This window comes from Chiroxiphia lanceolata, chromosome 4 (genome assembly GCF_009829145.1).
Source record: "Chiroxiphia lanceolata isolate bChiLan1 chromosome 4, bChiLan1.pri, whole genome shotgun sequence".
In the NCBI taxonomy this organism is placed as follows: domain Eukaryota; kingdom Metazoa; phylum Chordata; class Aves; order Passeriformes; family Pipridae; genus Chiroxiphia; species Chiroxiphia lanceolata.
In genome coordinates this window covers 6220474-6246671 of record NC_045640.1, presented here as the reverse complement: position 1 = coordinate 6246671, position 26198 = coordinate 6220474, and the positions used below count along the sequence as shown (strand labels likewise).

Here is a 26198-nt window from a genome sequence, read left to right as displayed (position 1 = left end):
AAAGCCAGACGACAGTGCAGGGGTCAGAAATAGGCATCCCAGCCCTGCCCATCCCACTGTCTCAGCTGTTGCTTCCTGAGAGACAGAAGCATGTGGTTGCTAAAAATACCCTGCAAAGAGAATACATTCTCTCTCCAATGGGAGAGTATAAATTAAGCTGAGTTGTAACATATACAACTTCTTGGGAGTGGGAGAAACAATTCAAACGTCATTTTCGCGGAGGGTTTTCCTAATGAAGCAGAAATCCCACCCCTGTCCCTTCCCTGCGTAGGTCGGCGATATTGTGCAGAGAGAGGATCTCCGGCTCCTGCCTCTCCTGCTCCCACCCCCTTCCCCTCCTATGGGAAGCGATGCAGCCTGGGGTGGGGGGAGGCTGGCCCTTTTATAAGCGTGGCCTTGCAGCGAGTCCAAGTTGATAGAAGTGGCAGGAGATTTGGCTTGCTCTGAGATACCCACCTCCCAAGCCTCGGGGTCCCTGGGATGACCAAAGGAGGAATGGAGTCAGTTGAAGTGTTCACAACTGAAGGCAAAGGCAGGGGCTTGAAAGCCCAGAAGGAATTCTTGCCTGGGGATGTCATCTTTGCGGAGCCAGCCTATGCAGCCGTGGTTTTTGACAGGTAAGAAAGAGGAAAGCACTTGTAACACACAGACCAAAAGTAATCTCGATGCAAAATTTCATCTGCCTGGTTGCATAGAAGTTTGAAAGTGGACAACGTCAGAAAACAGAGCAAAAAGAATTCAGAAGCACTTCTGTAGATACATTCACAGCTTACAGTGCATGTGCTTCCCAGGGCTTAGATCATCTTTTTTACTTTTAATATGATGCAGTGTATTTCCAGGATGTGATCTTGCAAGGTGTTTGGTGTCATCAGCTTTTACAAATGCAGTGAAAGTTGCGTATATTCTGTGCCTCACAAAACCAGCCCGGTGTTATGCCCCAGTGAACAACCAGGAGTTGGTGTGATTCAGGTACAGCGATCTTGGACTGGCTTTGCTGAAGCCTCTGGTGTGTAATGCACGATAAAAGTGAGTTCCACTGTGCTCTGCTCACATGTACTACCTCCAGCTGTACTCGCAGCTTCATCACCCGCTGCCCTCGGACTAGGAGCTGGTGGGGATCAGAGGCTGACATTGTTTGTGTTAAAGTGATTTTATATTTACACATAGCTGAGTCAACTGGAGACAAGTGTCTGCTTTTGCTCTTGCACGAGACTGGATTTAAATTTACGTCCACACTGATGTAGCCAGAAATTAAGTTCTGGTGCAAGGACATTTTTCTTTTCTACTGCTTGTTTTAAGCATAAGCAACATTTGCTTAACTTGCCCTGCCGGTGTGGCTGGTAGGTCCCCACTTCTGCCCTTTGAATCAGAGGAAGATTCACTTCAATAATGTGGAAGCTAAAAGACGCAAAGAACCAATTTCTGTGTTAATGTCCATGGGGCTAAATCTAGAACAAAGCCTCAGACATGAATGGAACATGAATGTTCAGGCTTATAATAAAGAGAATAACTGAGAACAGAATGTGGCCCTAATTTTTAAACTGAAGAGTTAGATGTCAGTTGAAGGTTTCGTTCTGGGCTTAGGAAAGTTGTGAGTGTTCTTCAAGGGCATCATGGTCAGTCCCAAAACTGATTTTTTTGCCCCAAACCAATGACTTTAGTAAATACTCTGCACATTAAACAAGTTTGTGAGCAGCCCTGCCTAGCTGAGCTTTCCCTGATTGAATGGGCTCTCCTAATGAAGTCTGGGGCACAAGCAGAGGTCATGCTGCTGTTTTAATCCCAGTCATTTTGTACTTGAAGCTGATCAGTGCTACTGTGTGATCTTGCAGTAGCAGAGGACTGGGGATTAAATGGACGGGGCAAGAAATAATTTTTTTTGGTGTGTCTTTCACTGTTTCCTTACCCTTTAACTGTCAGTGGGTGAACATGATTATGAATCTTTGCAATAGCAGCAATGACACCTGTAGTTTTTATTTTAATCTGTCATTGTAAGAGATCACATTAAAAATGTCATTGTTCATTTCAAAATGCTGGGTTCTTGAAGTCTTAACCCTGACCTCAATTACAGTAGTTGGGGACAAAATCATCTCTCCTTGATGTGTCCTTTTAGCTCTTCTACTTCAGTTTCATTTGTGTCACTAGCTGGAATCTTCTGGTGATATTATTTTTGCTTCAGAAGTGCCTATGGACAGTTATTTTTCCCATATGCCTTATTAACTATAATTAAAAAAAAAAGAATTAAAAAACATTGAAAACATTTTGGCTTTTGATGGCTGGTAGAGAGGTTTTTTCTTATGTGTGAAATGTTGCAAGCATCATGCATAGAGCAGAGCTGCCCATGTTGAAGAGCTACAGCTTTGCTGCATTTTCAAATGTCACTTGTGTAATGTGAGATAAGGGGAGAAACTATCACTACATCAGCTCTTAGACTGCAGACTGTGTCTCAGGCTTAGGTTTCCAACAGAAAACCTTGGATGGGGAGAGATGTGCTTCAGTCCCTCCCCACACTGGTTTGTTTAGTTTCCAGAGGGCAGGTCCAGAAGTTGAGCAGCAAGGAGGCAAGTGCCTCACTTCTTTCTGAGGGGAGAGGATGGAGATGGCTTCAAGGCATTCTGATCTTCTTCTTCTTCCTGACATGAAATAATAATGGAGTCTTACCCTCCTGTGACACATTTCATCCCAAAGCACTTCATATAGGTCAGTGGGGAAATGCAATCCCCAAATTTGAAACAGGCAGTGCCAACTAAATGCCTGTTGGCCCTGGCAGATGAACCTCAGGATTAAAGGGTGGGCTCAGCTCAGCGCACACTGTGTCTCACCTAAAAAATCCACTGCGCAGGCTCGAAGGGTAAAGACCCTTCCCAAATCTTCGTTCGCGAAGACTGGCCATACATACATACAGTACTTGACAGGGGATAAGCTGGGCCTGAGATATAATGGAAAAACACATTTTTGTTGTGGAAATTACCCTGATGCTTTTCTTACACACCTCAGGCTTTGGTTTTGAAGGCATCTTCTACTGCTATCCCAGAGTATTCAGTTGCATCAAAACCCATTGAATTGATTGCTGTCAGAGAAGGGCAGTCTGAATCCTTGTAGGACGTGCAAGAGTAAATTCACACTAGGCCGTGGTGGCTGATTTTGCCCTGAAAGAACTGCTGTTGCCTCTGCATGGATGATGCAGAAGTCCAGTGAAGAGGCATATGGTTTACCTTGCCCACAAACACACCTGTATAAGTCCTAAAATTGGTGTTGAGTCTATGCTATTAAAAAGGGTCTTAGCCTGCACAGGGAACCCCAAAGTCCACAGTCCCTCATCCTAATTCAACTCAGCACCTTAATCTCTTGCTGAAAGCACTCTGTATATGTCCTATGGAAAGGGGACTGAAATGAGAGTGATTGGTGGGTTTAATTTTTTGGGTCAGGTCTTAACAAATATGGGACCAGATTTTCCACAGATCTCAGCTTCTTTGTGCATAAAGACAACCACAAAAGCACTAGAGAGCAGAGCTGGTCTCTACTTCACTTGTCCAGCAATATGCTTTGAGACTCAGCTTGCAAATGGAGACACCCAAAGCCAAGGTCTTTTTAAAGAATTTGAGATGCCCCAGAGTGTCTGAGACATCCTCTTAAGGGTGACAGATAAAAACCAGGATTTATGAGAATCAGGCCTCTTCTCAGGCTGGCTGGGTGTCCCTGCAGAGCCTAAAATAGCACTGGACTCCTGTATTCAGACAAGTGAATCCAGCCCTAAGTGCCCATGTAATCAATGGAACACCATAATGTGCACTGAAAACAGACACCCCCGAGCTGAATGCCTTTCCAGACCCTAGTGAGTGTTGTGATGGAATCTCTCCTTAGACAGAGGGGGTAGAGATGAGCACATCTAGGTGTCTAAATCTACAGCCTGCATCCCACCTTGGAAGGCCCTGCAGTCCCCTACAAACTGGTGAGGGCTAGCACTCTTCAGCCCAGTCATCTGAGCAGCAGTTTCTTACACAGTGCCAGAGACTTTTAATCCAGAAATACATAAAACTCAAAGCTAAAGAAGGTTCCTATAAACATTTACCAGCTCACAGTTTCTTAGATTTTAAGGCCGGGGTATGACTCAGCAGGCTAACCCTGCTCATGGCAGGGGGGTTGGATCAGATGACCTTTAACGGTCCCTTCCAACCCAAACCATTCTGATTCTATGATTCTATAACCTTTTTGCTTAACACAGTGTTTACCTGGTGTTGACTCTTGTATTAAGCCTGCTACTTCTACCTGAATGAGAACAGGCTGCCTAGAGAGACAGTGAACATGGATTAAAAGAGGGTGAGAACTCAGTGTGATCTCCAGTATTTTGCTCTTTGGATAAAGTGCAGACACAGTTCGATCTGTGTTTGATTCAGCCCTGCTGTTATCAGCTAAATATGTCTCAGAAAATACCATTGTCAGGCCTGCTTTGCCCTATAGTAGATGCAGAAGGCTGGAAATTTTTCTTCTCAAGGGATTAATTGCTTTTGTTGGGATAATTTTTCAATTTGCAAAGCCCCCCTGCATTTCTCATTCCCACTGAAGCTTTCTCTAGTGCTCTGCTTACGTGCTGGGGTTCAATCCTTCCTCCCTATTCACTTTCTTTTTGAAGATCCCAGGTCTCCTTCCCTCACTGCCACCTTCAGGACGATGGCATTCCCAGGGCCTGGGCTCAATGTACTGTATGTGACCTTCTCCTCTGGCACATCAGTTGGCTCTCAAGCCTGTAAGAGTTTACATTTCCTACGAGCATGGGGATGCCTCGTATGTCTCTGTCAGCCTTCGTCAAGAGAAGGTTTGCTCTTTAACCAGTGGGGTTTGAGATACAGTAGTCAAGGGAAACAGGGTCATGTGGTAGAAAGCCAGGATCACCCGAGGATCTGCTTGATGAGTGATCTACAAATGGCTAAAAAAAATGAGATCATTCTTTTTGATGTATGAAACAGACCTGAAACGTTTTCCAAGGAAATGTGGAATTGTAGCTGTTATTGTAGCTAGGAGTATAAGAAACCCCAAATTTTCCATAACAGCATGATTCTGAAAAGATTATAGAAACTAATTCCTTGAGTTGATGCCAGTAAATACTGTGAGCTAATGTGATCACATTCATGCTGCTTAGAACGTTCTGGGGTTTGATTTTTTATTATTGTCTCATTTGTTCAAAAGCTTAGATAAAACCTGGAAGAAAACCTAGCTTTTTAAAAGAAAACCACACCCACACCTCTAAAAAGAGGCTGGGAAATTTCATAAAGAAAGACTAAAAATAAAATAGTCAAACATTAGTCTAAAACAAATCCTCCACTCAAATAAGACAAACTGGGATATGTCATCCCTGACATTTTAAAGATGAAAACAACTAAGCTCCAACCCCTTTTTAAAGGAACAAACCCATTCTTGTGCTAATAATTCATCATTAGGTAGTCTCAGTAGAGGCCAGCTGTTGAGCACCTCCCTTGTCCTTTCACTGCTGGAACAGAAGGTGCATTTCCTTAGACTTTTGTCTTTATTGAAGTGTTACACACTCTGCTTTGAAAGCCAAGGAGACTTTGTGTACATCTTAAGCTGTTCTTCTGCTGTCATCTGTAGCAGCTTGAGGACAGCCAGCCAGTAATAAATAGAATTTGGGTATAAGTTCATCCATGTGTATCACCTATGATGTACAGAGTAGAACGAACCTGTGTTAAACAGTTTGTGAGCTCCTCACTATGTCCATCAGCTACTCAATGAAATCCTCCTCTGTTCTTTGCACTAAAGCCATCTCACCTGGCTTTTCCAGGCCAGTGAATGGGGTGCTGTGTGTGCTGGATGGCAGATGTTTGGGTTGTGAATGTCTCAGAGATGAGGTTAATACATTTTGTGCGACAGTGCTTAACCCTCTGTCCTGGCAGGTCCAATAGTTCTTAATCCATCTGAATCCAATCCAAGCAGTCACAAGAGTTATTTGTTTCTTCTGCTTTCACTGAGAGCTGTGCTTGCAGGAGCCATGGTTTAGTTGTCAGTGCTCTGTCACCTCTGGCTGTCACTTTGAATCATTGCTTTTGTCACGGCAGCTACATCCAGGATTAGTAGTTTGTAGTTGTGCGTCTCATCTACGTAACATCAGAGCACATGAGTTCTTCAGAGTTCAGCTTCGTTGACTCTTGGATGAGAGGCCAAGGAAACCTGAGAAAGTCATTTAATGAGTCAGTCAGTGGCATCTGCCCTCCAAGTCAGCAGTAAATCACTGACGTGGCAAGGTTTGACAGGCTGGAGGTATCACTGTTCTAATGAAGATCCTGCTTTTGGGCAAGGTGGGAAAAAGGCTCACAGTGTGGAAGATGGCAGTGAATGAGTGGCCAGAGATCACCTCAGAGGCCATGGTGTACGTAGACACAGCAGAAAGCAGTTGTGTTGTCCATGTGTTAAAGCAAGGAAAGCTGAGCACCAAGACTCTGAGGGCTGAAACCCTCAGGGCTCCTGGGTAGGTACCATACTAGAATTCACCTACCCAGGGTACTCTCCAGAAACTTTTGGTGCTGCCTGGCCGTGCAGCATCCTGACCACATGGGATTGGGCTGCTCTGTACCGAGAGGGGAGGTCTGGGCTACCTGGAGCCATTTCTAGAAAGTTAAACACTTTCTAGACCAAATAGAGAAGGTTTTTTAGACCAATGATTTCCACAGGCTGGAATCTTGGGCTGCTCCACCTGTCCTTGGGGGACCTTAATTATTGCAAAAGGAGTGAGAGAGTAGCTTGTGGATCACTACAAGCCTTTGCTGTTCTTGGTGTTGTTTGTCTCCATATGGTATCAGAGCCGGGCATAAGGTCCAACTCTGGGGCCAAAGGAGAGCCCCACTTTGGCAACCCCTTTTGGGGCACCCAGCTCTGAGCTCCTCTGGGACAGCAGGAGTTTGCACAACTGCCAAGGGGTACCTGGGGGATTTAGGTGCTTACAGGCAGTACTTGACCAGTGTTAGTTGAAGATTTAGGTAGTAGATCTCAAATACTTGTGTCTCCCAATTTTTTACTGTGCCAAGAGTTGAGCCCAGGCCACTGGAGACATGGTAGCACACATTATCAATAAACCCAGTCTTCTTTTAAAACATTTCTGGGCATGGAGAATCCTGCAAGGGTTTTGTGAAAGATGCAGTATTTCTTAAGCCTGCCAGTCAGATTACCTGTGAGTAATTGTGGCTGGACTGTTCCTTTGCTTTCTCGGAAAATCTTGTATAACTTTTTTTGTGCGTTGCTGCATCTCCTCAGAAATGGGGAGTTTCTAGAGCTGGTGGTAAGTTCTGCAGGCTGGATTTGCTTTGGAAAGTCTGGACACTCTATGTGATAAACAGCAAAATGCAAAGCCAACATTTCAGTATTTTTCTCTTCTGAGGGAGCAAGCTGGGGGGAGAGAAGCACCTGTTTGAGAACTTGGGGTTTGCTGCACTGTGTTCCCTTCCAACCTGTCATTCCTCTCTACAAAGAAACTTCTTTTTTATGCTTTCTGGCTGCCCTCAGAACACCCAGGCAGCAGAAGGGAGCCCCATTCCCCGAGGTATCTCCCGGAACAATGTAACCATGCAGGTTTTATCAGCTCTCTGGCTCTCCTTTGCCTTACAAGGAGTGTAATCTCTCTTGCACCTCTCTGCCCCACTGACTTGACAGCTGACAGAGCACAGCCTCACATTTCTCATCAGCTCCCAGCTCTTCCACTTGACACAGCGGAGCTGGTTCTATCCCCCTTCCCTGACACATGCTTCCCCCTGCCCCATTCCGGGTGCTTGCCTTGCATTGGGCTCCCTTTGGCACTGCTCATTTTTCTAAACCTCCTTTTCCAAACCTCATTTTTGCACGTGGTTTTGTCTGCTGTGGGTCATCCTGCTTTTAAATCAATGGCCCTCTTCATCCTTCAAAAGCCAAGGCACTGAGTTGATTTTTTCAGACCCTCACACAACACTGCCAGAGGAAAGAGAATTGTTAAATGTACTGTGATGGATATAAATATGCATATATATATATATATATATATATGTATGTATGTATAGTGGAGAAGCAGGATGGCCTTTGGGCTGAACTCTCTGGAGCTGTGAGTCTGATTCCTGCCTGTGCCACGTCCTCCTCATGGGATCATCAAGAATTTTTTTTATTTCCTTGTGCCTCAGTTTCCCCACTCTGGGCTGTGGACAATGATAACCTCCCCTTGATCATGAAGCCTCTGTGGTCTGTGAGCTTTCTGCAATGAGGAAAACCTCTTTTCTGGCACCAGCAGTGTCTGAGTGATGGGAATTTAAGCTCTCCTGTACTGTGGAGCCTGGCTGGAGGCCCAGATAAAGTGGGTGGTTGCCTGGAGAAGCAGACAGCTGGAGACACCAAATCAGGCAGTGAAAAGCCTTCTCTAGCAGCAAGGGGAAAGTTCCAAAGTTGTTTGGGCAGGAGACCAAAGTGTGTCCTCCCCCTTCTCAGTGAATTAAGTCCTACGAGCAAGCAGTTGGACACTTGGAAGGGGCACATGGTGGAGGTTTCCCCTTGGTCTGGGACCCTGGACACTCTCTGAGGGAGGATGGGAGGTTAGACTTCTTCACCTGTATCCTCTGATGTGTTTCTCTTGCAGCCTTGTTTTTAGATATGTGCATACAATTGTAGGATGCTTCTTGGAAATCCAGTTTTGAACCCCCCAAAGAAGAAATTTGTCCCTTTTGGAGGGTATTTCATCACCATCTGACTCACAGCAACCTCTCAGCAGAGCCAGGGGCAGGAATAGCTGGTGAGCAGCACTTACTGCTGCTGGCATCAGAGAAAGACATGTCAGGCTCTTTGGATTTGCAGGAGAAATTTGCATCACTAGCCCCTCTGCAGGAGGGCTTTAAGTGGCCTGAAGAGCCCAGTGCTAAAGCTGATGTCAGACTAAACAGGGAGAACTTCACGCCCCGAGGGGAGAGCACATCCTCACATTGGGCACTGTGCTCAGTATGTTTAATGTTTAACATCACCCACATCAGTGGCATATTTTGTGCCACTGACCAGCACTCAATCATTGATGATCTCAGCTCAGCAACATACCAGCCTCATGAAGATGAAAACATCCTGGATTTATTAGTAAAATCTCACCGTGATCATAAATGCAGCCAGTCATACTGGTCCCTAAACTTGGCATTACAGCCAACTATGGTCCCTAAACTAGGCATTATAGCCAACCATGTCCTACTCCACCCAGTGCTCCTATGAGCTCACCTTTCCTCTGTCTTCAGCTTCTTGGTGTTTTTTGTCCATCCCTGAGCAGCTGGAAATCCTCTCTTCCTTCGGCAGTCATGCCTGGGGATCTGCTGGAAGCCTGTCCTAGGTCCCTCAGACCTTCACTAATCCATGCTGAGCATCTCTCTGGAGTTACTGGGACCAGGAGAGCCCCAAACCCACACAGCCTGGGGTGGACAGCCAGAACATACATGACACAACCAAAGGAAGGAGGAGAAGACATGAAACACTCTGGTGAGAAGATCTACCTTCAAGGAGGTTGTTTTGTTGGCGCTCTCATGTCATTTCCAACACAAAGCCACAATCACCAAGTGCAGTGCCTCCAGAACAGCTACACCTATGGCCTGGTGGCAAAAAGGAGTAACAAACAAAGCTACCTTTTAATCCTTGGAAACATGTCTCGGTTTCAAGCAGCACAAAAACAGGGTTTCCCCATGTAAACACTTCGCTCTATTGGTCTTCTTCGTTGTGGTGCTCCTCTGGTCTGCTCCCTAGCAGAGCATTGCTGATGTATGTTTTTATCCTTATGGTGTGTGTACCTAAGGACAGCTTAGGATAGTAGTTAGGACAGCTCAGAGCCATGTTCCTGCTTGGTCCCTCTCACCCAACGTTTTCCTAAATCTCTTGAGTAGAGTGGTGGTCACTGCACCATTTTGTGACCTGGTCCACGTGGGGCCCAGGAAAACCTTAGTGTTCAGAGGAGGGCTCACTTCAGCCATATTCAGAGGCTTTGCAGGCAGGCGAAGCTCTTGGGCTTGTTCTTTGCCTTCACATTCTTCTTTGTGCTCACCTGAGCCACAGACACATCAGGCATTTGCTTTCTGCTCAGCAATGGGTGACTGGTGCTTCATCACAGGCCAGACAGAAACCAAAACCAAATTGAAAATCCTCTCGATGGCAGCAGTGCTGAGGAGGAGCAGATGAGCTTAATACAAGAGAGCTGAGAGCTGGGGAATGCTTTATTGCTGTCCTCCTTTAAACAAACTCTTTTTCTCTTTGAAGTAGCCAAACAGAAAAGGAACTGCACCAGGCAAGCACACAAGTGTTAAGCTGGGTGCGATGTTTCTTCACCTTCCCAAAAAATCTTGAGGGGTCCATCCTTAGTGGCTGTGGGGAGCCCAGGGATACAAAGCTGGCAGAACTGGGCTGAGATGGCCCTCTCTGAGGTACAAGCCAATGTGTCCTTCTGTCCTTCCAGCCTGACACATGTCATCTGTCACACCTGCTTCAAGAGACAGGAGAGGCTGCACCGCTGTGGCCAGTGCAAGTTTGCCTATTATTGCGACCGGACCTGCCAGAGGGCGGCTTGGCTCAACCACAAAAACGAGTGCTCTGCCATCAAGAGACATGGCAAGGCACCCTCTGAAAACATCAGGTGAGAGCTGACCCCCGGGGGCTGAGCTGCCAGCCTGGGAGAGGACGGTGCATCCCATGGCAAGGAAGAACTGGGTGGCCTGATTTGGACAGAGTGGAGGTGGGAGAAAATTTAGGAAGTGCCAAGACTATCCTTGTGCTGAGAAAATGGGGACTTGGAAGAGCATCTGGGGTACAAGGGTTGTGCCCCTGCTTTTATTTTTTTGGTGCTGGGCCCCAAAAATTCTACTGCAGCTGAGTGTGGTGAGGAAGACCCACCCTGGATGGTTTAGGAGGTGTGGGAAAGTGGGGAGTAGGTGGAAAAGTGAAATAGGAGATGGGCTCTTCCCAAATTTGTCTATAGGATACATTAATATGGCATCACATCCCTGCTCTGTCATAAGAAAATGAGAGGAGTCCCCAAGGAAATGGGAGCACTTGTGGAGGGCTGGGGACCTGGGCGTCCTTAGCACTTCTCCAGATGAGAACACAAATGCAGGGGCAAAACCTTGCTTCTCACTTTCCTTCAAAAGCCCAGGGATGGTGACCAGCCATCAGCCATCAGCCATCTGAAACTGAGCCAAACTCAGTCTATCTGTCTGCACACAATTTCCCACCTATAAAATGAATTTTGATGGCCCTTCATTCCCTCTCCTTGTGGTGGGGGGTGGTGGTGGTGCTGCTGACTCCTTTGCCTGTGTCCTGGCCAGGCTGGCTGCCCGGATCCTGTGGAAGATCGAGAGGGAAGGCAGTGGGCTGTCTGAGGGCTGCCTGGTCTCCATTGATGAGCTGCAGAACCACGTGGACAGCTTTGGGGAGGAGGAGAAGAAGGATCTCCGCACTGACGTGGAGAGCTTCCTCGAGTTCTGGCCACCCCACTGCCAGCAGTTCGGCATGCAGTTCATCTCCCACATATTTGGAGTGGTATGTTGGAGGGGTTGGGAGAGCAAAGGGGGCACTGTCTTTAATGCCAGCTTTCCAGAGAAAGTCTCCAGCTGGCCTGAGTTGAGGATGGCTGACTTCATCCCTCTGTGGACTGCCTGTTCCCCAGCCCCATCTCTTCTGCACTGACACTGGGAAACTGAGGCACGGCAAGGGCAAGGTCTGAAGCATTTTGTCTGTCTAAACGTGCAGACAAGTGGTTTGATCAGTGGTAGGTGCTGCATTGTCATCACAAGTCCCACTGGGCATCTCTCTGCACCCAGGAGAGCTGAGAAAATCTAAATGTATTCTTAGTAAATATACCTAGAATATATTTGAATATAACAGATCTATTTAGTAGATACATTACTGTCTATTGATATTGTATGCATTGGATTATTTATTTATAATATCTAATAAATATTTTTATATAGATATTATTTATATGATAAATATTCAATATATATAATAAAACTGGTAAAAGATACTAACTATATTTGATAATATCCATTGCCACCTTGTTAACTACAAATTTTTGTTCTCAGTGTAGCAGAGAGGCAAATTCCTAGAAGCCAGTTCAGGCTGAGCTGCTCTGCCCCCAGCTCTGGTACCAGTTGGTGGTTAGTGATACACCAACCCCTTGGCTCCCAACAGAACCAAAGAGGCCAGGGTGATCTGGGAGGAGACACACTCTGCTTGCACCTCTGCCAGTGACTGTTGTGGCAGAGAAGCTGGGTTTGCCAGTCCTGTCACAGGGAGAGGACACAGCATCCTTTGGTAGCACCCCACAAACAAAATCCAGTCCATTCGACTCAGGGAGACATATGTGCTAATGACTGGCATAGCTTGTCAGTGGAGAAGTAAGGAAGTACAGAAAATGTACAGAATCAGTTCAGAGAGGAAATAAAACTATTAACAAGGTAAAACAATTAGCAGCTGAATTCCTTTGGTCAGTCCTACCACATATTCTCTTTGCGAATATTTCCTTTTTTTATGTTTGTGACTATAAACTGTTCCATTCATATGTGATAATAATGTATCATATAGGCAATAAAATGATTCATTCTTGGTAGATTTGTCATGGAAAAGCCATTCTGAAAATTCATAATAAACAGTAGTAATTAACTCATTTTTATAAGCTTTGAGGGTAACCCAGCAAACATGACCTGGCTGAACGCAGCTCTCAAGGTTAATTTCTAACTGATACCTGTTTTAATAAGTGTGAACTTTGCTTTCTGCTTGTATTGCTTCAAATTAATTTTCCTTTGACCTTTTTCTGAATTATTTCTAGGAAGCAAATATATAAGGAAACGAGTACACGGTCAAACCAAGTTTATCTTAGGTGGCCCAGCCAAATATTAACAGCAAATATTCTGCAACATTTGCTCAGCTCTGCTCTGGGTTGGTCCCTGTGCATGAGTCCTACACTGCTTCTCTTGATGTTTTGTCCCAGTTGGAAGTTTTTCAACTTTTTCTTCTTTAATGCTTCTTCCTACCTGTGTTTTGGAACTAGATCAGCTGCAATGGCTTTACCCTCAGTGACCAAAGAGGACTGCAGGCTGTTGGTGTGGGAATCTTCCCCAACCTCTGCCAGGCCAACCATGACTGCTGGCCCAACTGTACGGTCGTCTTCAACAATGGCAAGTGAGTGGATTTCTTTCCTTGGGCACAACAGGGATGCATCTTAAGGGGCAACTCAGCAGACTCTGCCAACCCTGGTGTCAGATCCCTGTCTCAGAAAATCTATTAATTCTTATTTCCTTCTCTAGCTCAGAAAAAAAAAAAAAAAGAAAAAAACCCAGTATTTTCTTTCTCAAGAGGAACTGTTTTCTCTGTCATTGTTATTTTAAAACTTGTCATCTGATGCGCTAAAACACAAGATTTGACCCCAAATCCAGCAACCAGAAAATAATTTTTTCCTTTTTTTTTGAGTTTTGTAACTAGACTCAAAATAGGTAGATAAAGTAGTAAGTTGCTGTTTATCTCCTCCTTATATTGAGACTTCATAGTTACGGAGTAATTCCAGTTAGTAATTTATTAAGGATTATACTGAGTCCACAGTCCAAGTTTCTCATAACTGAAGCTTGTAATCAGCTGTGTATCACTGTCTACTGAGGTATTTATAACCATTCCTAACACAACCCTCATCTGGTGAGAGTGTTCCATCTCTGTTAGCCATTGATTAACACTTTAGCAATGGGACTTTAATGACAATTGTGACTGTTATCTGCGAGCAGTGTCATGTCCAAGTGCAGGATGCTCTAAAACCACTGAGCATTACCCATTCCCACCCAAGTCCTGTAAGACAACTTTTGAGAGAAAACTGAAACAGGAAGAGATTCAGTGGGAAATGCAGGGACATTTCATCAGAGCTGGGACAGGAAGCTGCTGCTCTCAAGGCTTGGGACAGCCCACAGGAAGAATGCTCTGCCCTTCCCAGCCTTAGAACTGTGACAGGTATAAACTGCTGCTGATCCAGCAAGTTGCAGCATGTTCAAGACATTAACTGTGGGAAATTTCTTCTCAAAAACTGCACAGCCACAGTATTTCCTCCAAACTTTTCCACTGTGATTTTACAGCTTCCTGTCTTCACCAAACTTTAGTGCTATAAGTTAACCCTCTCCCTAGCCTCCCTTTCTTCAACTAACACATTGCTTTTGCACTCCAGTTATCGCTGCTGGTTTTCCCTGATAAAACTACACCAGCATTTATCAAGCACCTTGTAAACATGCAAAGAGAAAATAAAACTGCATTAGGATGATTACCTTGGTGGGAAATAGGGTCTGATCCAAAGTCAGGTTGGAGTCTATGGTATGATATCCAGTTGTCCTGGATTAGATCCATAGTGGGGTGATGGAGAGTCTCTCCAACCAGCTTCCAGCAGTGGAGGAGGTAACCAGCAGTGACAGCAGCCCTGAAGTCTGACCCCCTGGGCAGTAAGTAGAGGACTGGCATTTTATTTGCCTGACAGCTTCTCAAAGCTCCCACATGTATCTTTCTACTGACTTGAAACTTGACCATCTGGTTATTTCCCAGATAAATTATGAAGGTTTCTTGTCTTTATGTGTAAACCTGATGATAAGTCCCTGTCGTGAGAACTGAGCTCTCTATCAGCACTCAAGGCACAATACTAGACTTGAGGACCCACAAACTCATCATACAGAGCACAGTCCTTGGGGCTGATATCTCAGTCTGGTTTCCATTTCAAACTGTGTTTTAGGGACTACAACTGCTGATGTCAGTAGAGACATTTCTGTACAGGAGAACTAATCCCCTTGCACCTGCCAAATGTCAGAAGAAGGTTTTGCACATCACAGTGCTAAAATCACAGTGCCAGGGCAGTTCTCCACGAAATCCTCCATGGCCCAGTGATGGGCACTTCAGTTCTGGCAGCTGCATAGCAAAAGGGAGGTTCTCATGCAGTGCATCAGGAGCGAGGCACAGGGAACCTCCTTGTCTCCTGTCAGTACAATGTCCCAATGCGCTGTGCCGTGTACCATTTTTTTTGTTGTACTTTTATGTGTGTAAACTGCAGATGTTTGTTTTGTCTTTCAGTCATGAGGCTGTAAGATCAATGTTCCACACACAGATGAGGTGGGTCAGTCTTGAAAGCATCATTCCCCTCTGTTGCCCTGTACCCCTCATGCCCCATATTTAATGGAAAAGATGCAAACACCCCAAGGGTCTTCCTCTGTTTGCAGCAAATTTCACTTCCCCTGTTTTCTAAACTTCTCTTCCTTCCCCTTGTAAAGCCCACTAAACCCAAACCTCACTTAACTCTGCATTTTGTAGTAAATTAAAATGATAGTGGTAATATTGTGACTATCTCCCCCAGGGTGAATTCCCTCTCTGCCTTCCCACCCTCTCCCTTGGCTTCCTCCCTGTCAGTATTTCCCCTCTGCACTTCTCATTTCTCCTCCCCTGACCATGGCAAGGGCGTGAAAGTCAGAACAAGGTCTTGCTAATCTTGTACAGCCCAAAATAAAACCTTGCATATTAGGAGATGAGAAATGATTGTGTTACTGACATACTAAATGGTCCACCTTTCTTCTGCAACAAACAGTGCCCGATGAATGCTCTGCCTACAATAGCAGTTCCGTGAGATGTAGGTTTCAATCCTTTTTATCATAATACTTGATTAATGTTTCACCTTTCAATGATGCCACTGTTACCTGATCCCAACTAAATAAACCACAAAAATATGTGCAAAAAAAAAAGTCTCTGCTTAGCTCATGGCACTTGGTATATTATATTCAGTCCTATTAAGTCCCCACTGTTGTCTTTAAACTTTAATTTCAATCAGACTGCAATTTCCTCAAACAAGTTGTGAAATGCATTGGAAGTGCTCTTCTTCACCATTGATTCTTACTCAGGACATTATAGATAGGGCCATAAAAAGGGGCACATGTGTTTCACTTCTGATTAGAGTTGCTATTTTGGGGCAATTTGAGTTTTGATCTATCAGGCACTCGCTGTGCCTGTGCATGCAGCTATCAAGGTCCTTGCTGCTCATGGCAGACACTGGGGAAAAGAACTTTGCACAAGCTCAGTGGTGTGCTCCTGGCTGACAGTGTCTCTTTAACTACAGCTTTTAAAATATGCCATGTGTTTCCTGGCTTATCCCAAAGGCTATCAATCCCCTCCACACGAGGGATGGCTGCTTAAAATATACCTATAGTGCTTGAGCTATCAGGGGCATCATGAAAGTCGGAGGCTTGATTTTGCTTCTCTGGTTGCATGACTCACTTTAATGAGAATCCTGTTAGGTGTGAACAGGAGTGTTTATATGTGTAAACCTTTCCAATGGGAATTGTTCCTTTTCATGCACTTTCTTCTGGAGTAGCAGGTTGCACTTTTCTCTGGCTGGCATTTTCCTGTGGTTGAGACATAACTAATTCCTGCCCTTTGTGACAATGGCATGTTTAGTGACAAATTTTGTATGAAATATGCTGTTGGTATGATTGAACAGCCAAAGAAGGTCAAGACCAGCCTTGGAGAGTAATTTTTACAGCAGCTTTAGCACAGCTGAAGGGCTCAGAGCTACGCCCTTGGTGCTGAGAGCTTGTAATGGGAATTACAAGGGAACTAAAAGGGAACTGCAGGAGATTTACCATCATTCGCAAAAATATAATCACACAGAATAAGTCATGTCTTCCCCAAAGGACTTACTTTTAATGCACCTGGTGAGACCTGTGAGTCCTCTGCCACCTGTGCCTTTGGTGAGGCCCTTGCTAGGTTCCACCTAAAGCACCTCATGTTCAGGTGGGGGCAGCACATCCCCCTCAGGTCCATCTCATAACAGGTATGTACATCAAACAGGCTGTTGAGGTCACTAGTAGTTGGGAGAGGAGATGGATACAGGAGCACCACCTCACAGTTGGTATTTGATAGGGGTTTTTTCCCCATTCTGGCCAAATTCTTTAGCCGCTTGTGCCTGTCCAGCCCCTGCAACTGAAACGTGGCCCGGAGTAACTGGGAGATTCAGTGTGCAGAGTGAAACAGCAAGGGAGTGGTTTTGAATGTCCATCTTAAGAGGTTTTGCAGGGAATGACATGAGAGAAAGGCAGGTGCTTTCCAAAAGCCTGTCATCAAGGGCTTTCCAAGGATTTCTCTAACACAGGCTGGCAGTTGAATTGTGGCTGCAATAGCAATAGGCATCAGGTCAAAAGAACTATTAAAAGATAGACTCTTTGCAGATAACCATTCTAAGCCTTTATGTAAAGATGCATGAACAGGGTGAGGGTATCCCTGACCCAGGACCCAGAGGGAATTTGTCTTAACTTTTCAAAGTGAAAACGACACCGAAGGCAGCACAGCTTGTGATCTGGGAGTCTAGCCAGGGTAGCATGCAAAGCAGTGTTTAAAAAAAAGACTTAAAGTCCAAACTCAGCATTTTGTTGGGTATTTCTGATCTTGAGGTTCTTTTTCCTGGTGAGATCTCCTGCAACGTCATAAAAGTTGATGTCTGGGTTCAACCCCCATCTGGATAAAGTAATTGAGCCATAATCTGTTTGTAGACCAGAACTTCCCATACCCATGCCAGGGACTTGCAGAGGGGCAGGAAAAACTGGTGTGACTGTATTCTTGCTCTGTATTCAGTTAACCAGACTGCTGTTCATCTCTGCATTGCTCCCTGAAGACCTAAAGCAGGGCCTTAGGGCGAGGGCTCAGCTCTGCAAGGCCGGGGCAGGTCACAGGATTTGTCCCTGATGGCTCTGTGGCCCCACCTTTGCTTCTACTGCTCCTCCAAGTGCACATCTCATCTCCTTTGCACTCAGGATTGAGCTGCGGGCTCTGAGCAAGATTTCTCCAGGGGATGAGCTGACAGTTTCCTACGTGGATTTCCTCAACCTGAGCGAGGAGCGGCGGAAGCAGCTGAAGAAGCAGTACTACTTCGACTGCGCCTGCGAGCACTGCAAGAAACAGCTCAAGGACGACCTGATGCTGGCGGTGAAGGGGGGGGAAAGCAAGGTATGGTTGGTCCTGCTGTGTCCAAACCCAGTGGTGGCTGTGTCTCCTCCACCAGGGCATCTGAGTGTCTCTAGGACTGTGGTTTCTCAGCACAGGGACAGTCTTAATAAGAACACAGTCAGATTTTGGCAAAAACACGACTAGTGCCAAGGTAAAAAATGAGAACAGAACTGAACCTTGACTGGGCACAACACTGGGCACAACACAATTCAAGCCCACCATGCAAGACCAGTTTAATCCTTATTATACAGTATAAGTGTAGTTTTTAATTTAAAAAAAAAAGCCCCTAGAATTTGCCTTTAACCTAAAAGTCCATCAACTGACAGAAGGCAAAAATACTGGAAAATTAGGTCTAGAGCTGAGAAAAATGCTGGCATCTAGACTGGGGCTTTTTTCTGAGAAGCTGAAAGAGAATCATAATTTTGAGCAGCAGACACGGAAATGTGATGCAGGTAATTCGTGGTGACAGAACTAACCAGTGCTGCTGAAGCTGTATGGTTTGTACCATCACCCTGGCTCCAGGAATGCGGGAACTCTGAAATTCCAGTCCCTCTTTTCAAAGCCCTGTCACATGGATTTTCCACTGTCACTTGACATTTGTGCATGGTTGCTATGGGCAGACTGACTGTGAAGAATTAACATGTTTGACTGCTCATTTTTAAGTAATCTGTGTTTTCCTTGGAGGTCTCACAAGTCATCAAGTGGGAGAGTGTAAGGCTGTGTCTTGCTGTTGGCAGTGGCATGTGTTGTTTGGCCAGCAGCTCCAGTTTGTGAGTGTGCTGGTGGCTCTAAGAGTTTCTTTTTAGTTCCTCTGCCCAAGGATATAATTGCTCACAGATTTTGTCCTCCATGGCAGCGTTAGCTTAGGGGGTTTCTACTCCTGCAAGCTCTATAAAGTGTATAAGGGAAGGCAAGGCAAAGCAGGGCAGTTTAATATATCAAGTCATTGATCTGCACTGTTGAGCAGTCACATAATGAATCAGACAGTACAGATCGGGGCTGATGTAAGGCAAGACCAAAAGGCAAAGGTGGGATGAGGAGCTGTGGCTTCAGACCAACAGTGCCACCAGGAGCGGCTCAGCAAGATGCACTTTCCTGAGAAGGAGGACAGAACCCTCAGCCTCCAGCTCAGAAGTTACCAGGAAACCAAGCTCAGCCCTGTAACTCTTCTTTTGTATAGGCAGCAATCACGAAAGGCTGGATATTGCAGAGTATAAGTCTCTTCTTGAGAAAGGTTTAGAGAAATGGGAAACTGATACGAGGGAGTTCCCATGGGAACCAGAACATGGGACCAGAGGAGACCCGTTGCTTGCTGGGTCAAGTTCTCCTCTAGTGCAAAACACCCTACTCCATAATCCCATTTTAAATTATTGAGCTTCATCTTAAAGCTAATCCTGACTACTGTACTTCCCTACTTATAATATAAAGCTACCGCAGAGCTCAGTTTTCTGATGTAGAAGGATTTTTATCTGGCTTTCTGCAGAAATATTTTTTAATGCCTTCTCCAGTAGACAGCATAAAAAAAACTCAACTGTCATTCAACACCTGCTATCAAACCTTGAGTGAGCACTGAGAGCATCAATCACAGACGGGTTTGAGTTGACATCTCACTCCAATCCCCCTGCCATGGGAAGGGACACCTCCCATCAGAGATGCACCATCCCCTTTTTGTGACATTAGAGGTGCTGTGCAGCACAGAGCAGGAAAACATGCATTTTTGGGTGGATGCCCTCCACAATCTGAAGTGCCTGCGTAGAAAAAGGCTGTTAAGTACGCAAGGTGCATGATTTCAGCTGTTAAAAATACACTCCATCCACAGACAATAGGTATCCAGGCTGACCTCACCCTCAGAGCTCGGCTGCTCGCCGACGGCTGTATCACATTTTCTGAATTCAGACACACTTGCCTGAGAGCAGCAGCACTCACAGCTGCCTGGAAAAAGTGCTAGGAATATGTGCAAGATTGACAGTTTACATCCCCAACAGCTGCTCTGACCTCCAGTCCTTCACCCCTTCCAAAGAGTAGCAAAGTTACCATTGTTTATAATGGCAACAGACTTAGAAGTCTAGTAAAGGCAAGGGAGGATTTTTGTTAAACAAAGCCACTGTGGAAATGCTGTTTAAAGTACCTATTCTGGGAGTCTTTACTCAGGCAAAACCACTCATGTGGTTTGCACTGACATTAGCATGGCCTTTGAATGTGCTCTGTGCCCCAGGACACCCTGTGTACTGCTCAGACAGCTGCCCAAATCTGATGAGCTGTGATAGCTTCAGTCTAATAATATAGGATAATAAATCATAACACACACATATGTATCCATAAATAGATGAGGGATATATGGCTCTGAAAACTACTGGTTCTCCTTCCATCCTAAACTTTCAAGAGCTTTTCCCAACTAGCTGAATTTCAGATTCCTCAAAAATCTGATTGGCCAGGTATGGGAAAAAGACAACATGACAGTTATATGGTGCTGACTCCCAACCTTTGCATCTTTCTTTGCAATGTTGTTTCTCTGCTTTTGATCCACACCCTGAGGTCCTTCTGGCTGCTGGCTCTGTTGTGTGTCTCCAGACCAGGCTCTTCTCACCAACTCCTGCAGTCATGCGATTGTGGGCTGATTTCAGATGTCCCGTTTCGGAAAAGAAAGGTCATGATAGATAGAACAGTTGGAAAGTGCAAATTTGAAAGGCTCAGAAAGGCAGAAGATGAATGGTGGTGCTGGATAACATAATGTTGTATTTCAGCATTAAATGAAGAAAGAGGAGGCAGCTAATTATGAGCTCATTAGTGTTTTTCCAGATGTGTCTAGATGTGCACCAGGTCTCCAAATGCACAATGAAATGCAAAGTTCTTTGAGTCATGGGAAAACATTTCCCTCTTTGGGTGCAGCTGAAATCTGAGCTCAAGCACTTTAAGGTGTTTGGATGTAATGACAGCATTTCTCAGGGTGGGCAAAATTCAGTGATCTTTCCTATTCCACCCATCTCTCATTCAAGAGCCTTGTTTATCTCAAGCAGCTGCACTAAGGACACCTGATACACTCCAACTGGTGGCTTTCACAGCCTCTTTGACATCTTGTGAGACCTCTTAGTTGCAGGGTCAATTGTGTCCCTTTTCCAGAGGGGAGAAGTGGTGGGGAGAGTCGAGGAATGCATGGCAGAGGTACATGGTCACTACCCTCATGAGCATCACTCTTGCTGAAGTCAGCCGGAGCTTCGCCTCTTAGCTTGGTAGTGGGTCCGTTTCAGCCCATTTCAGTCTTGGGCAGGTCTGAGAGGCACTCTGGTACACACAGACAGTGGTAGGAAGGAAAGGGGAGATGTGGGAAGCACCCCAGTGAGCTAATTTGGGTTCCCAAACTGTGGACCAAGCATCCTTTCGACCAATGTACTTTGGCATGTGTCAGGCTGTGCGTTTTCCTCACTGGTTTTTCCTAACATTGTTCCCAGCCCTCTGCAGACACGGTGAAGGAGGTCATCCAGTTCTCCAAGGACATGCTGGAGAAGATCAACAAGGCCCGCATGGAGGGACTTTACCACGAAGTGAGTCCTGGTACTTTTGCTCTCTTGCTGTAAACACGCTGCCCAGGAAAACAGGCCTTGTCCCTCTGTACCTCCATGATTTAAGGATGAAACAATCTCCCCATTGCTATAACCTGAATATCCTCTTGTGCTTCCTGCCCTCTTGGCAGCTCAAATTGCAAAAGCTGATAATGGTTTCTGCCCTCTAACCCACAACTCTGTCTCACACACCGTCCCAGTCTAGTTTCTGTTGTGAACATGATACAAGGAGATTCAGGTGACTTTCAGCACCTCTGACTGACACAGGTGTTGAACCAAGGGCTTCCTGAGTGAAAAACATGAGTTACAGGGCAAATGTAACAAGTCAGCTCTGCCAGGTAGCCTCATAAAAAGGAGAACAGGGGATTTGGGAGAGGGACAGGACAGTCAGGAGACTTGATACATCAAGCTGTGGGCTGTCTTTGCTTGTGTTGATCTTCTCTTCACCTCCTGACTCCTCATGCTGCTCATTTGTCAGGCACTGAGGAGGGGTATGTGGTGTGGGACACTCATATCCCACCTGGAATATGGACTATAAGGGCAAAGGGTGAGAGAGTGCAAGTCACTTCTTTCTTTCTCCCTCTTTTGCTCACCCAGGAAATATTTAATTGCTCTCTTCAGAGAGTACTCCAGGTTGAGTAGCAACCTCTGTGTTTTAACTTCCTTTGGGAAAAGGGTGAAGCCCCCCCAGAGCAGAAATCTGGACACTGGATCAGAGCTGATTGCAGTACAGCTCCATGTCTCCAGCCCCGTGGGGTCATTTAGAGTATTCCTTGCATCAAGTGCTTTCAGGAGGTTGGGTGGATGGCACTGGGGTGTAGGAGTCCTGTAGGTCGCTTGGTATCTAACAAACCCCAAACTTCTGGAATCCTTCGTCTCCTGAGCAGTAGATATCACTTTTTCCTCACCAGTTTTATGAATGTAACCCTGGGAGAGAAAGCTTTGAACACCAGTCACTTTCCTAGGCTGCTGTTTGTCAGCAAATCAAAGCATGTCTTACCTTCCCCAGTCTTCACAGAGGCTGACTCAGCATCTGGGGTTGGTGTGGACCATGCAGCCCACAGTGCTTTGGTGTGGCAGCTTCAGGACCAAAGGTGCTCAGACTTACCCTTCTTCCCCCTGCTTCCCTCACGTGCAGGTTGTGAAGCTGTGCCGTGACTGCCTGAAGAAACAGGAGCCTGTGCTGGGGGACACGAACATCTACCTCCTGAGGATCCTCAGCATTGCCTCCGAGGTGCTCTCCTACCTCCAGATGTTTGAGGAAGCAGCTGACTATGCCAAGAGGATGGTGGATGGCTACCTGTATGTCTGTGCCCTGCTTCTGGCAGCTCTTTGTGCTTATGTAATGTTAAGCAATGTTACAGGAATAATTTTCTTAGTCTGTTTCCATCAGGGCAATGGTACTGGAATTCAGATGGGAACCTGTAAATATATCACGAGGTAGAGAGGGACCCCTTCTTAAATGCACAAGAGCTCCCAACCACCTTAATTTACTAAACTGGACCTGGCAATTGGTTTGGATACATCTTTCATTAGCCTTCCTGTTTTGTCTCAGAAGCATCTCAGGGCTGCCCTGACAGCAAGACACAGAGCCTGGGTGCAGGACAGAGAGGCTGTCACTGCAGGTGATTGTTTGTTCCCCTGCACCCTGCAGGAAGGAGAACTCGTGTCAAATGGCTGTCACTCGAGATATCCCTTCACTCTTGAATAGTTCGTGGATTTTATCTTGGCTAGTTAGTTTAGTCCTGCTCAGTGAGAATAAAGAAATTCAGGCTTAGTTCACATAGATCCAGGGTAAATCTCACAGTAAAAATGGTGTGCTTTACTGTTATTGAGGTTTTGTGACAGGACTGATGAGTAGTTAACAGAAAAAATAAAAAAGAGAGAGAAAAGAAAAGAAAAGAGAGAGAGAAAAGAAAAAAAAAAAAGAAAAGAAAATAAATAATGGAAACCATAGAGAAGAGAGAAAAGCCCAGTTCATCATCTTATTCACCCTCTTCACTTGTCTTCTTGATCAGTTTTAGCCCAAAAGGCCTATGGTATTTTTTTCTTTTGCAGTAGGGTGACAGAGTCACTTTCCTGGCTTACAGGCCTGACAAGCAATTTTAATTGCCCCAGCCCTGGCACTGAGATAGTTGAATCATAGAGAGGAAATTCCTTCCCCTCTGAGTTCCTCAGCTTTTCAGACCACAGTGAGGACTATGGTAGTTTCCTTCCTTGATTTAAGATCTGCCAATTCAATATGCCAAATAAGCCCTTGAAGGCAGGTTTTCAGGTAGGTCCAAGCATTTTTAACTCCGCTTCAGCTTCTAAAGTTGGATGCAGGGGAGAAGTTTCATTTTTCCCACCTCAGGTGCTGACAGTCCCCAGAGGCACGGGTGCATCTGCAGGGGGTGATGTGAATATTTCTGAAGTTTCTGGAACCACTTGTTTCTCTTCCCACTTCAACTGAGAATCTGATAGTTGTTCCATTCTCATTTCACTAAGCACCAAGTTGGTGCCATCTGAGTAGTAGGGTCAGATCTGGGCTTTCTTTGTGCCAAAATAATGTGGAATGAACCCTGCTCACAGGTTGTTCATCTTTCACTACTCATGTCCCTGTATACCTCTGTCCTTGCATAACCTGTTCCTGCTCTTTCTAAGTGGGGCTGCACATTTCGGTGGCACTGGGTGCAGTAGACTCTTTACCTGAGTAAACAACCTGCTCTTCGGCAAACATACCACATCACTGACAAACTTTTGGGAAGCCAGATTTTTTCTGACCTGATTACTCAATGTACTTCCAGGAAAATATATCATCCCAACAACGCGCAGCTGGGGATGGCCGTGATGAGGGCAGGAGTCACTCACTGGCACGCTGGTCTCATTGAAGCTGGGCATGGCTTGATCTGTAAAGCCTATGCCATTCTCCTGATAACCCACGGACCATCCCACCCAATTACCAAAGATCTGGAGGTAGGTGTCATATCCTGTGTCATCTTTGCTCTCTGTCTGGGCAAAGTTACATTTCAAGCTGTAGAAACAACCCATCCGTAAGAGCTGAGAGATGTACCAAGTGCTGACTGCTTCTTACTAATGCTGTGCTTTCATGGGGATTGTTACAGTCTGCTGGGAAATGCATCTTCCTTCCTATTGGAAATTTTCATCCTAAAAAATAACTTTTATCCTGCACCAGAACACACATTTAAAATGGCAGTGGAGCCCCTGAATCTTCTTTGAAACTACTGTGCCCAAGGACAGAGCCTCCCTTTCTACCAACAGTCTGATTTTGCTGCTCTCAGAGGCTTGGCATTGTAGTTTAACTACAATAATCAAATTATCTGTGGTGGTTGTTCCCTGTTTACCAACTGATTTTCTTTATTGGTGTTCATTCTTCTTTATTAACCACTCCCTACTCCTTCTAAGCAGCAGTGCATTTTTTCCTCAGGTGACTGATAGGTATTTCCTAGTTTAGAGTCAAAGAGCTGCAGATCCCAGGGAATTACATCTGCTCAGATTTGAGGAACTATTTACAATTGCAGCTGGGGAGTCTGTAATTTATTTAGCCTTTAACTCACTTAATGTAACCTGTTGGCTTTATAGCATTCTCCTTTATTGCCCTCAAAAAATTACAGGATACCAAATGAAATCCTTTATCGATGTCTTAGTCCCCGATATGGCAGAGCTATAATCTTTATTAATGTAATTTTATGTCCTCAGAAAAATTAATATCTTCTACATAAAGCCAATCTGACTGTTGACTGTTTCCCCTGCATGTAGCAGGGGATTCCCAGCACCTCCATTTCCGTGTTTCCCTTCGCACTTACTTTAGGAGGAAAATAGTGGATATATGGCTCATGCTTATCTCTGTGCTGCTAAGCCAAGGGTTGAATAAACTCACAGGCAGGTGTAAAAATATACCCTAGGTCATTACATGGTCTAGGATGTCTCTGAAGGACAGTGTCTGTTTTTTGGCAGTGTTTTATTCACTTGCTTTGAGTTTCCCTGCATCACAGGCACTGTAACCCTCTGTGTCCCTCAGGCCATGCGTGTCCAGACGGAGATGGAGCTGCGCCTGTTCCAGCAGAACGAGTTCATGTATTACAAGATGAGGGAAGCTGCCCTCAAAAACCAGAAGATCCAAGTCATGCCTGAACCCAGCAATGAGAACGCACCAAGCCTCTTCCACAAAAAGGAATAATGACACAAATTCACGCCTGTAGGATGATGTCACCCGTGGCACTTCCAAACATTGGGAATGTGTTACAGGAATATACTATATCCATAAGGATTGTTTCCAGTGGCACCAGTCTGACAGCATGGACCTGCTGGGGGGAAATCCTGAAAAATATTCTGAGGGCTTAAAGCAGAAGAGGTGTTGGCAGAAACAGCATCCCTTTTCTACCATGGCATTAAAAATCAAAGCAGAACAACATGTTATAAAATGATTTACATTTTTATTGGAAACGTGTTTCTCTCTACACAAGTCCTGATTATTAAGTCCTTTGTTAAGTTTTAAATGATTTTTCCTAAGTGGTTCTGTTACTTCCTTGAGATGACATAATTTCTTTCCAGTGATGTCCATGGGATGGTAGAAGTGGGAAGCTGGTTCCAAAAAGTGTCATGTATGTCTGTGAACACTGAGTGCAAATTCAGTAAGACTCAGAG

At 45.3% G+C, this 26198-nt stretch overlaps 1 protein-coding gene across 2 annotated transcripts; it reads left to right on the top strand.

Moving 5' to 3' along the window:
- Nucleotides 1-404: 404 nt before the first annotated feature.
- Nucleotides 405-26197, top strand: SMYD1 (SET and MYND domain containing 1). Of its 2 annotated transcripts, XM_032686272.1 has the most exons (10): nucleotides 405-617; nucleotides 10445-10621; nucleotides 11310-11523; nucleotides 13034-13164; nucleotides 15076-15114; nucleotides 17799-17991; nucleotides 21441-21533; nucleotides 22690-22853; nucleotides 24338-24506; nucleotides 25573-26197. In XM_032686272.1, exons 1-10 carry the CDS (start codon nucleotides 481-483, stop codon nucleotides 25729-25731), a joined length of 1476 nt encoding a protein of 491 aa, XP_032542163.1. In that variant the 5' UTR covers nucleotides 405-480; the 3' UTR covers nucleotides 25732-26197. The 2 variants fall into 2 exon arrangements, with proteins under 2 accessions (XP_032542163.1, XP_032542164.1); XM_032686273.1 differs by lacking the exon at nucleotides 15076-15114 and having other exon boundaries at nucleotides 406-617.
- The last annotated feature ends 1 nt before the right edge of the window (nucleotide 26198 follows it).

What these genes read in the sequence shown, in the direction of transcription:
- SMYD1 (XM_032686272.1), top strand. Translation starts at nt 481, where the DNA reads ATGACCAAAGGAGGAATGGAGTCAGTTGAAGTGTTCACAACTGAAGGC. An exon ending in GCAGCCGTGGTTTTTGACAG is followed by an intron (nt 618 to 10,444) that starts GTAAGAAAGAGG and finishes CTGTCCTTCCAG; the next exon opens with CCTGACACATGTCATCTGTC. An exon ending in GCACCCTCTGAAAACATCAG is followed by an intron (nt 10,622 to 11,309) that starts GTGAGAGCTGAC and finishes TGTCCTGGCCAG; the next exon opens with GCTGGCTGCCCGGATCCTGT.